Source organism: Cibotium barometz, chromosome 18 (assembly GCF_041138505.1).
Source record: "Cibotium barometz isolate CiBa-2024 chromosome 18, ASM4113850v1, whole genome shotgun sequence".
Lineage (NCBI taxonomy): Eukaryota > Viridiplantae > Streptophyta > Polypodiopsida > Cyatheales > Cibotiaceae > Cibotium > Cibotium barometz.
Window position 1 is genome coordinate 22,667,478 of NC_141063.1, and position 12,007 is coordinate 22,679,484.

At 44.3% G+C, this 12,007-nt stretch overlaps 1 protein-coding gene and 1 long non-coding RNA gene across 2 annotated transcripts; both read left to right on the top strand.

Annotated features, from left to right (window-relative positions):
- The first annotated feature begins 2,169 nt into the window (after positions 1-2,169).
- LOC147629078 (uncharacterized) lies at positions 2,170-10,079 on the top strand. The gene is made up of 4 exons (XM_086812323.1): positions 2,170-3,436; positions 4,837-5,205; positions 5,299-7,246; positions 7,342-10,079. The coding sequence occupies exons 1-4, from the start codon at positions 3,320-3,322 to the stop codon at positions 9,861-9,863; spliced, it is 4,956 nt and encodes a 1,651-aa protein (XP_086668449.1). The 5' UTR covers positions 2,170-3,319; the 3' UTR covers positions 9,864-10,079.
- Positions 10,080-10,699: 620 nt separating this feature from the next.
- On the top strand, positions 10,700-11,192 carry LOC147629079 (uncharacterized). Its single transcript, XR_015267885.1, has 3 exons — positions 10,700-10,777; positions 10,866-10,915; positions 11,007-11,192. It is a non-coding gene; the product is annotated as an uncharacterized LOC147629079 (long non-coding RNA).
- The last annotated feature ends 815 nt before the right edge of the window (positions 11,193-12,007 follow it).

Consider the following 12,007-nt stretch of genomic DNA (forward strand, 5'->3'; position numbering starts at 1 on the left):
TGCACCATCTACATCCCTTTTACATTGACCTTAATGCCTATTAACCATTGCTTTAGGTATTTCCCATTTGAAAACCCTTGAACCTTATTTATATGCAAACCTTTTACATATAAATAATCTTTTCTAGTCTTACCTTATAATGTTTCCTGTCAGTCTCATAACAGTCACGATGATCAAACATATCCTTACACCTTTAATAGTATTCATAACCTCTATATAGGTGTTTCGAAAGGTCCATTGGACCAAAGTGAACCAAGATCTATAGGGATTTCTATGGGCTTTTAAAACAAAAATAATACTCCGTCTCATGGGACCACTTAAACCAAGGTAGCCTGGGCTTACCAAATATTGAGTTAAATGCTAACAGTCTTGTTTGCAAAATGGATTACCTATGCCAAAGGTAATGAGCCTTGGAGCTATATTATAAGAGAGTGGCTAGCTAAGTCAAGTGGATTATCGGAGGAAGTGGGATGAACTTCACTGGTGACATGCTGGAAGGAGGGAATTAATGAATGTCAATGGGTTAGCCAAAGGGCTCTTACAAACAATGGAACACTTGGAGAGAGTCTATGTGTTGGTCGCCTGCAGAGGAGATAAATGACAAACCTTTGGCATTTATAAATCTGAAAAAAACATGAAAACTACATAAGAAGAGTACTAAATGCCACAACCTTTGGGATGAGTAACTTTGAAGTGGATAAATTACAAAGTTGTCTCAAACACATGCAACGTTTCCATGGAAGAATATGTTTTCTTATGGGATGCCAAGGACCCAATTCTTGATATAAGTGGGCCACTAGTTCTCGAATAACAAATGGTTATACAACTATACTAATTCACAAGGTAAGATGCTGGTCAAGATCAAGGCTAAGGACTGGGTACTAAGAGGGGAAACAATAGAGATTGTACAACTTTAGAAACCTGCTCAAAAGTGGAAAATTAGAGACCCTATGTGACTGCATGGAAGAGGCTCATAATAGAAGTGTGGAAAACAACTCTTATGGCTCGTCTCAACTTGTTGATATGGAGACTACTTCATTGTAGACTCGGGGCTTCTACAAAAGGGGCACAATAGATGTTGGTCTATTTGATCCCTAGTAGGCTAAAAGACATATTCCATCTTTTTTTGGGAGTGCTGGTTGCTTCACCCTCTTTGGAAAGAAATCAAGAATTGCCCCATAAAAGTAGACACCCAAGATGTAGTGAAGTGGGCAACCAATTTTTTAACGCCTTTACATGTAGAGCCTGCCTAGTTTGTGGACATAAGGAAACTTTTTACAAGTGTAATGATGGCTATAAAAGTGTTGTCCATTGCAACATGTGTATACACATTGGTTAGGCCCAATCTTTGGGAGTGTGATTGGCTCAAAAAAGCCATAATTGCTTATGTGACTCTCTAATTTAAATATTCTTCTTCACACATCTCCCTTGCCCATTCTTGAAGAAACCATTTGATTGGTTGAAAAGTGTATGCCATTTGTTATCACCTAAGTTTCCTCGTCCATGAGCAAAGGAAGAATGGGCTTGAGGTGGCAGCTCACTAGGACGTGGAGAACTTTGGGCAGGGCAAAATGTGTAAACACTTGAAGATACGGCACATCAGGTAATCCAAGGGCTCCCCTTATTTCTAGGGTGGGGTGCACTCTAGTGTGTAAACACCCACAAGTGACACTAGGAAAATGCTTCTAGCATTCATGAAGGCGTGGCAATGGACTAGGGCAATCACACCAGTGGAACCATCTGGAAAGCACACTCTGAATTAGCATTTGCAAAATAATCAAGGATTCAATTCGAAAAGCTAATCTAAGTGGGATTCATTTAGCACAACTTTAACTATTAGTGACTTCACAAATTAGAAACCCACAACTCCAGACTCATCCATTTTCTGCAATCTGGTGAGTTGTGTCTCATCCATTCTATGCTCCAAGAAAGGTAAAAACGGAAGAGTGGGTGAGGCAAAGGGGAGGGCTCAATTGTTAATTAAGACTCTCTCTCTCTCTCTCTCTCCCTTGCCCCAAATTTTAGAGACTAACAAATATGCAGAGGTATGTGTGCATGTGACATCACAACTGCACAAGTCACTAAACACCTGTGGATAGAGGGTGATAAACACAAGAGATTCAAAGACATGATGATTGAACAAAAACTTGTTTTGACTTTGAAGAGAGTGGTTTAGTGTGTGGGTGGAGGGGGCACTGGCTCGACGGCTGGGACAGTCCTAATCGTCAGAAGCTATAGCAAGTACTTTTACGACAGTCAGAGCATCACCACTACCAACACACCCACTACACACACACACACACACCTGCATCTGGATGCCTCCTCCCCATCTTCTCCCTCAACTTTCTGCACACTCCTAGTCTTTTCTTTTTCTTTTCTTTTGTTTTTACCCATTTCATCTCCCTAGGTAGGCTCTTCTCTCTTCCTCTCACTTACCACACAGCTATGCCGGCTTTGAGTCAGGTGATAGTTCTCTATTTTGGCCCGCTTCCTTCTTAACTTTCTCTCCTCCCCCTCTGTGCTGCCTTGACCTCACCCTCTTATCTCTCTAATCCCCCTCTATTCTGCACAGATTTGCCCTCAGATTTCTCCCTTTCCTGCCTTGTAGTCCCTTGTAGAGAGCTCTCTAATTCAAATCTGCCTGTTTTACCCCTAATCGTTCATTTATAGACCTTGTTTTGACCTGTTTCCTTCTTAACTCGCCTTTCGCCCGCGAATCTGCCTTTGTTCTGCTCAAATCTCTTTCTACAGGCGTTGCGCTGCCCAACTCTGCTCTCGAAACAGATAAAATTTCGCTAGATTTGAGAAAGCTGCTGAAGAATTTGCTGGGATTGTTTCGACTCCCTCTCGTCGCAGACCGTGGAAATCTGCTCAGAAAACTTCCTGGGAAGTTGTGAAACGGCCATTTGCGGCACTCTTAAAGATCGGCAAGTTCTTGGGCGCCCGAGTCACGCCGGAAAGGTCATGTCCGCAGGCCAGTAATTGTACGGAAGGCCTCACCTGGCTGTTCACGACAGATGCGGCTGGCGTACGGATTGGGCTTGCCGTACATGAGCGATGCCTATGCTAGATCTGTGCTTTTGGCTAAAATTAGATCTCCGCCATTTTTGATGGAATCAATCTGGTAATATATGAGATTAACGGCTACCCTGTTGATCCCGCTTTCTATTGACAGTTACCCTATTCCCTTCATCCTGCAATATATCATCATCAAGCCAGAAAAGCAACCCCCGTAATGATGCTTGAACTGGGCCATAGAGACATTCCAAGATGATCGACATGCTGAAAATACACAGATAATTGGCTTTTGGGGAATGATATGCATGGGCAACATTGCGGAGATAGGCAGCAGAAGTGGCACATGTGGCCTGGGCCATCACAGCGCTCTCCTCTTGGCACAGAAGCTGATTCTGCTTGCGTGAAGTGTTTCTCTAAGGTGGTTCTTTCCTTTCCTTAGGAGATTAAAGAAGGGTTTGTTTGAACACGTATTTTTTGTTGTTGGGGATTTGCAAAACAGTTTGGCAGTGATGATCTATTGTTTCAAAAACTCATGGCAAGCCTTATTTTCCTTCTGCAATGATAGCAAAAAGTTATGCTTTATTTGATTTGTTAAAATATCAAGGCAAAGTTATCAGGGTTATGGGGAACTTCCGTAGTGGTGGAGTTGCTTAAGTTCAGCTAGAATTCATGGGTGAAGAGAGAAGGGCATTTTTTTTCTGTTTTGGGAAAGGGAGGGGGATGGTTTTGCAAGCGGGAAGTGAATGGGCATCTTTCATGTGGAAGCAGTCGAAACAACCAAATGGTGCTAGGGGATGGGGTCTGGTCAAGTTTAAGAGGCCTTGAACATCTCTGAAAGCAGCTGTTCATAGTGAGTTGCAGTTTAATTGCGCCTGTTGATGAGACACTATGCTAATTGGAGGACTGCCCTCCTTACCCTTTTTTCTCTCAGCTCTACAACCTTTGCTCAACTGCATACTGGGACAGGAGGTTGTGCTGTGCAATCAGAGCAAGTAAAGGATTAGAAGTGCTAAAAGGGTTATGCAGTTGGAAGTAGACATGACACGCTTTTTATGAATATGAAATGGTTCTGAAAGAGGGTGGTTTGACCAAGCCTAAGACTCTACAAGCAGCTGCAATGGATCAAAAATGTATCTACTTGTAATGTTTGCAGGTTAATTGAGCTTGTTGAATAGACACTTCTTTTCACTGATACCTGTCCTTTGCTCATCTACAATAATTTTTGCTTCCCGAAGTAGAACAATCCATCAGTTTGTTAGCTCTTTCATGTTGGAGTACATACAGTGGGTAAGGAAGCGTTGAGGGATTGGGTACTGTTCATGGGGCTTTTGACTTGAAATATGACAATAATATGGTGGGCTAGGGTTTACAATGGCTGTTCCATACGATGTCGATGATGAGCCTGTCTCTACCCCGGATCCCTCTCAGGCCTCTCCCCTGCACCTCCGGGGGTAACTGCCTGTGTGCGATCCAATCTCCAAGGGACCTGGCAGGTCCTATGCTCAACGCGCCCCATGATACATGATGTCGGGCCCCCGACATGCGGCCACTGAGTAAACGGATCATGGGGTTCCAGACCAATTGAATTAAGATGTTTTTGATTCAGGCATCTTGAGACTTCCAAGGATTTTCTGGATTTTCATAGAATGGTTCTTTATTTAAGACAGGCAAACTGTAATTTTTTGGCTTATTGTGGGTTGTTGGATTTAAACCCCTTTTTTTCCAATCCAAGATTGTGACTATTTTGGAGATATCATTATTTAAGTAGTATACCAACGTCCACATGTCAGCATCTAATTGGCTTGTGTTGACAAACAGGCTGGCCGCAAAATTGGTGTTGGAGATTGTGCGCTCTTTCAAGCCGGAAATGGCCCTCCTTTCATTGGAATAATCAGAAAGCTTATAGCAGAGAAAGAAGGTAGCCTGAAGCTCAGTGTGAATTGGCTCTATCGGCCTGGTGACATCAAACTAGGGAAAGGTGCTTCTCTTGAGGCAGCACCAAACGAGATATTTTACTCTTTTCACAAGGATGAGATATCTGCAGAATCATTGCTTCACCCATGCAAAGTTGCATTTCTTCAGAAGGGTGTTGAACTTCCGGCTGGAGTTTCTTCCTTCATATGCAGGCGGGTCTATGATACTGCAAACAAGTGCTTATACTGGCTCACAGACCAAGACTACACAGATGTAAGTTTTTTCTCTCCCGACCTGAAGGGCATTGGTTTTATTGAACGTGAATGGGCTCATTGATGGTACTGGTGTTCTGTAACATGTACACAGGAACATCAGGCAGAAGTAGATCAGTTGTTGGATAGAACCAAGCACGAGATGCAACCGGCTGCTCAATCAGAAGGGCCCTTTCAGAGAGCTTCAAGTGCACCCATTTCATCCAAGCCTGACATTGTGAATGCAGCTACTCCTAGTCAAGGGAAGGGTAAGAAGAGGGAGAGGACTGATCAGAATTTGGATCCAAGTAAGCGAGAAAGACTCATGAAGGTGGAGGACAGTGAATCAAAACGGGAATGCAATATGATGTTTGAGGACTTTGCTTCTATTGCAGACAAGGATGGGGGGCTCATAAATTCATCCTATGTGGATCAGCTTGTCCAAGTGATGCTTCAGGAGCGGAATGACAGTGTGAAAAAGCTGGCTGATGTGGTGTCACGCAGGACATTGCTTGCAAGCATCATAGCTGCAACGGAAAGGGAGGATTGTCTCACGCACTTCGTCCAGCTCGGAGGGCTACCTGTACTGGATGACTGGTTGCAAGAAGCTCACAAAGGAAAGCTTGGAGATGGGAGTCCTAAAGAAGGCGACAAAGGGCTAGAGGAGCATTTATTGACCTTGCTTCGAGCACTCGATAAGTTGCCAGTGGACCTAGATGCATTGAAAACCTGTATAGTAGGAAAGTCTGTTAACAACCTCCGGAGCCACAGGAATTCTGAAATCCAGAAAAAAGCCAGGAAACTTGTAGATACGTGGAAAAAACGGGTGGATGCAGAGATGAAGTCATCAGATGAGGTTAAATCTGGATTAAACACTGCAACAACTTGGTCATCTAAACCTGCTAGTGAGACCCACAGCACAAAAGGGCGCTCTGCAGGTAGTTCTAAGAGCAGTGCAGCCATGAAACTTGCTATAAATGGCTCTACACCCAGTGGAGATATGAAGTGCAATCCATCCTCTGTAAGTGGTTACAAAGAGCATCTGGGAATAACTATGTCCAAAGATAATTCTGTGAAGTCGCATGTTAGTGGGACAAGTGAGGTGCTAGCTGTTGTTAAGGAGGAGAAAAGCTGCAGCTCCAGTCAATCACAAAACAATAGTCAGTCATGGTGTAGTGGCTCAGGGAAAGGGGTTGGATCTTGGAAGGAAGAGGTGAAAACACTTTCTGTAGCTTTAGCGGGCAACAAAACCACGGGGACAATTTTACGCAGCCATAGTCATTCTACCAAAAGCAACCCAACAACTAGTTCAACAGGCTTTCAGAAGGAATCGACTGGGAGGCATAGAACACCTGGGATTGAGAAAATGAGCAGTGCAGCCTTGTTGGATAAGGGTCCAGGTGAGGGAGCCCGAGCTGAAAATTCTAACAGTCAAAGGTTAATTGTTAGACTTCCAAATCCGGGGCGAAGTCCAGCTCACAGCATAAGTGGGGGTTCTTTGGTTGATGGGGGTGCAGCCAACAATAGGGGATCTTCACCAGGCTCCATGGATAGGCATGATTCTCTCAATGGAGGTAGCAGAGCTCCCGCTGTCCATTCTCCAGACACTAGCGGGGATGCTAAATGTGGCAATTGCAATGCCAATGGTGGGAAATCTAGAGCTGGTTGTAAAGAGGAGCTTGATAGGTCATGCATTGCTACAGCTGATGAGGTAGATTGCAAGTCTCCAGATGTCGAACATAGGCCTAAGGACCACCTTACTGGTAAAGGGTCATCAGATGTAGACATGGGTTTGGTGAAAAAGGGTACCACTGCATCTGTAACTACTGCTACCCCAGGTTCTAGTAACATGAGTCCAGAAGGGCTTGGTCTTGACACTGTTGAAGGTGGGATAGATCTATTAGCAAGTGTAGCTGTATGTGAAGGCTCTGAAACCGAGAAGAGTTTTAGTGGGAGTACTGGTGGAGAAGGGCACCCTCCCTCTGCTGATGGTAACAGGGATTCTGCAATACAAGGGAGGGTTTCGAATGAGCCAGAGTCTAAGAATCAAGGCTACAAAGATGGTACAGTTGTCACGCAGTTGCATGGTTGAATTTTCTCCTTTTTCTGGTTTTTCTTCTGTACGGTAACCTGTGCTGACACCTTTTGTTTGGTCCAGGTGAAAAGCAGAAGCAAGGTGGCCTGACAAAAGACTCGTTGGAGCCAGTTGGTATGTGTGAGAGGGAGTCTGCTCCTGTTCAGGAGGGTGCAGAGCTAGCAGATGATTCTAAAGAGGGGCCTACCATTTCATCTGTGGAAAAGGTTCAAGAGGTTCTGGAAGAAAGGGTCATAGATGGTGCCACAGAGTTGATCTCTTTAGATAGCTCTTCAGGAAAAGAAGTGAATGCTCCTTCAGAAAAGGGATCTGAAGCTATTGTTAGCCAGGATGGGTGTGGTGGGACCAAGTTGGTCACAAGAGAAGCTATTAATGATGAAAAGGAAAGCATGTCCAAACTGTCGGCTGGCATCTGTAATGGTAGCTCTTTGACAGGAGAGTGCCAAACGGCTCCCACACCCAGCTTAGATAATGTTACTTCTCTTGAAGAAGGTTCTGAGGATGGAAGAATAAATGTGTCAAGCCTGAACACCCTTGCGAGGGGACCTTTGACTTGTGCAAAGGCTGGGGACTGTGTCTCAGGGTACTATGAGGAAGATGCTCTTGAAGTAGCCAGGCAGGTTGCGAAGGAAGTTGAGCAAGAAGTTGAAAGGTACGGCAAGCCTGAGGCACAGAATGTCAACTCAATCAGCCCCTGCAAAAGCGATTCAAAATCTGAGAGACATGCTCCTGAGAATTTGAAGGTTAACCAGACATTGCCTGGTGATGCCGATACAAATGTGAAAGATACGGATGGGGAGAGACTTACCACTGATGCTGCCCATGCTGATGCCAGTGTGGAAACTTCCCCAGAGAGAAGAGAAGAGACTGATGCAGATAGGCCCCCCTCAGCCAGGGAAAGAGAAGTGGATCAAGCTTCTTCCCATCTTAATGATGAAGAGAATGCGAGAACACATTCAGAACCTGCACTTGATTCCATAGCTGATATCAAGGAAGTGAGTAAGACAGAAGAGCACAGTCAGTCTTCTCCAGCTAAAATTATAGAAGCATCCATGACTATTACAGCTCCAATAGCTCCATTTGTTGTGGAAGCATCTGTGCCAGATGAGGGGGCTTCATTGTCCAAGGATAGAAAGAGTGGGAGTAAAGATGTTGAGCGGCCAGTCTTTGATCTCAATGAAGGTTTTGTCACAGATGAGGTCCTTCATGACCATGCCACACACTCCACTATTTCTGCACCAAGTCTTGCTGTAATCGCTCCTGATCCAGCATCAGGTCTCCCTGCTCAAGCAAGCTCATTAGCAGCCCCAATTGCTGTTGTTTCTGCCACAAAAGGCGCTTTCATTCCTCCATCTAATCCATTAAGAACCAAAGGAGAGCTGGGTTGGAAAGGCTCTGCCGCCACCAGTGCTTTCAGACCTGCTGAGCCTCGCCGCATAGCTGAAACCTTGCAACCACCTTTTGACACCACTGCCACTACTTTAGCAACAACAGATAGTACTGGAAGTGGTAAGCAAGCTCGGTTCCTGGATATAGACTTAAATGTGGCAGATGAGAGAGTGATGGAAGATTCAGTTATGGCTTCAAGTCTTCATGTGGGACCAGCCTGCCAGCTTCCTGTTGGTGCTGTGAATGAGACGTCGAATGCAAACAATGGCACTGCAGCATCAAGGCCAGAGCTGGATTTAAACAGGGTGGATGAAAGTGACGAGAGCATGGGTCCTTTGATGTCTGTTTCAAGAGATGCAGATGAAGGTAACAGTAGGTTGCCACATACAGCCACACGTGTAATGCTAGACTTCGATTTGAATGATGGACTGGGTTTTGAAGAAGCCGGGGTGGAAGAGGTTTCCTCTCAACATAAGAATCTCGAAAGCTCAGGCATACCAGTCCTTGCTGGGAGGAGACCGAATCTAGAATTCGAAAATGTGGCTCCGTGGTATTCTGCAGCAAGCTCTGTGCCTGCTGCCATGGTGATACCAGCATTTTCTGCCAACAGGTCAGAGTCATCATACCCTGTTGTAGCAGCGCCAAGTGCAAAATCTGTCATCACCACAGGTCACAATCTCGGACCTTTTAGTGGTGATTTATATCGAGGAGGAGCTGCCATGTCTTCTGCATCTGTTTCATATACCACAACCATACCTGCTTCTTTTTCATATGCAGGGTTTCCTTTCGGAGCAGGATTTCCTTTTAGTTCTGCTTCTTATAATGTGAGCTCTGCACCCCATGTTTCTTCTACAAACTCACTTCCTTTTCCGGCTGCTGCTCCGTCGCAGTTGGTGAGTGCAGGTGCAGTTGTGTCATCCTATGGAATGCCTTACCTCATGGGCAGCATCGGAGAGGTTCCAGGAGCAGACTCAAGTGCCTCTTGGGCAAGGCCTAGTCTGGATTTAAATGCTGGTCCAGATGTGGCTGCGGATTCAGATGTTAGAGATGAAGGACTCAGCACAAGACCCGCTGCAGGCCTCAGCCAGGTTTCGTATCAGCAAGCTGGATCTTCGGGTGGAACATTAAAAAGAAAAGAACCCGATGGTGGTTTTGATCCTTTCAGATCTGGCTTCAAGCAGATGGCGTGGCGATAGTTTAAGAAAGTTTAAATGCTAGTACTTCACCGTCTTGGTGGATGGTGACATGTTTGAGTGGGTGCTTGCATTACAGACAGAGGATTGCTTGTTCCTCACTGCTCTTCTTAAGAGCAAACATACACTTCTGGATACCTACCTCGATGGTGGTGGTTAAAGGTGTGGCTAGAAATGTAATCTCACTGTAAATTTTAAAAGTGAGTTGCATTTCTTTGATCTTTGAGTGGGATCGTCATGCTTGTGAAATAGTCGTTGTCCCCCAGGCTACAACTTCAAGCAGTAGTGTCCTTATATCAAAAGCGAGGTACTCTATTATCACCATATGCTACCAGTTCATGCATACCGAGATGGATTTGCTGTAGGTAAGTTTCTGAGATATTACTAGAAGCATTAGCTCCTTCCCCCCTCGCTTTTTCCCTCCTCTATGCAAGCAACGTAAGCCATACAGAGCTGAAGGTGACTCCCAGGTTAGAGCTCCATGCATCCTCTATTTGGTGTTCTTTCTGACCATCTCCAGAAGCCAGCACACCTATTTTGCACCTAAAAATTGTCTTAAGCCTTGGTGTCTTTTCTATTTGCTTGGTGTTCTAGCATGGGGCTTGTCATAGCAATACTTGAGGGATATGATGGAAGGAGGGGCTGTGTTCCTTATGTGCACAGAAGAAACTGGTACCCTGAGTAGAATCTTGTGTTTAGCTCCTCTCAAGGTGTTCGCTGCTGGTGTATTTGACATTATTGTGAATTCAGGCCCCGAAAACGGCAGCAGCATGAGATGGTCTTTGTAGAGGTTCTTCTCATGTTACTACACAAGCACAGGGCTGCATTGCTTCTGGTATTTCTGGTATTAGTGTCTAGAATGTTCAGATGCAGTGCCATTTATGGAATTACAAAAACAGCAGGATGGTAATTTAAAGGTGTGGAGCTATAGCTGGGTGGCAAGCTAGCCAATGCTCTCCTTGAGTGGTCATCGATTAACTGTTTAATTTGTGTAGTTATTTACAGGCTGAAGCTGGTTGAAGAGATCCTCTTAATGGACAGTTGGTAATGGTCAGGTAACTCTTTATCCCTCTCTATGTTTCACATACCAAAATTGCCGAGGTTATGCCACGAGTTAGGAGTGTGTAAGTTAATTGTTATTCATAGGTCTCAAAACGGATAAAAGACATGGTTAGTGCCCAATTCAAGGTAAAGTGTTGCACATTTCATGATCAAAGAAAGAAACCGTGGCTCATGTGATGGGAAAGCTTTGTTTGCCCTTGTGACAAGAACATGTTCAATCTTCATATTTCCTGAGTTTTTGAACATGTTCAATCTTCTAATGTTTGCTCCATAGCTCTTATTTCTATTGCCTGGGAGGAGTCCCTTTTTTTTTTTGCAATAAAAAATATTCAATGGAACATTAGCACAAAATTACCGTTTCCACTCATTGCTTTTGAATTGTGCAAATCCTCCCTTGGCTCTCCAGGTTTACTCTGTTTGAAGTCTGTAATTTGTAGTCTAGGTTGGATGCCACGGTGAGGGTTAGCTCCTGACCTGCCTTACCCAAAGGTTGGGACTTCAAACCCTGACACATGCAGTGCTCGCCGCTAAGATGCATTATAAAGGTGCACTTATTGTCAGCCAAAGCAGAAATTGTCTTTTCTTTTGTTTGCATGTTTTAATTCTTGACGTTGTCTTGTAAAGATGTCACGCTTGCTTGAAACCTATGTTCCCAACCAATTTAATGTTGATAATCTTCTCCAAAGCACTAGACGACATTGAAGTGTGAAGAAAGAGTAACTACGAGTTTATGTGCTCAGTACATCTCAAACAGAAATGGGGTAGGCATGCATATCATATGCCTTCATTGTCCATTGATGTCTTCTTGGCATATCTCAAAATCTTGTGTGTTTTCATCAATGCATTGTTTAGGAATAGGGAATGTCCCATCCATTCTCTTACTATAGAGATTGTCCCATGCATCTCCTACTAAAGTGCTTAGGTATAGGGAATGGTCCAAGCATGTCCTATTATAGTCTTCGCACACTTTGTATCATTCCATGCATGTTCTATATAGTCTTCGCACATTTTGTATCGTTTTTCTTGAAGATGTTAATAAACATGTGTGTGTGTGTTTAAGTCAAGAGCTTACCTTGTCTATGTTA

What these genes read in the sequence shown, in the direction of transcription:
- LOC147629078 (XM_086812323.1), top strand. Translation starts at nt 3,320, where the DNA reads ATGCATGGGCAACATTGCGGAGATAGGCAGCAGAAGTGGCACATGTGG. An exon ending in GCGTGAAGTGTTTCTCTAAG is followed by an intron (nt 3,437 to 4,836) that starts GTGGTTCTTTCC and finishes GTTGACAAACAG; the next exon opens with GCTGGCCGCAAAATTGGTGT. An exon ending in GAATCAAGGCTACAAAGATG is followed by an intron (nt 7,247 to 7,341) that starts GTACAGTTGTCA and finishes TGTTTGGTCCAG; the next exon opens with GTGAAAAGCAGAAGCAAGGT.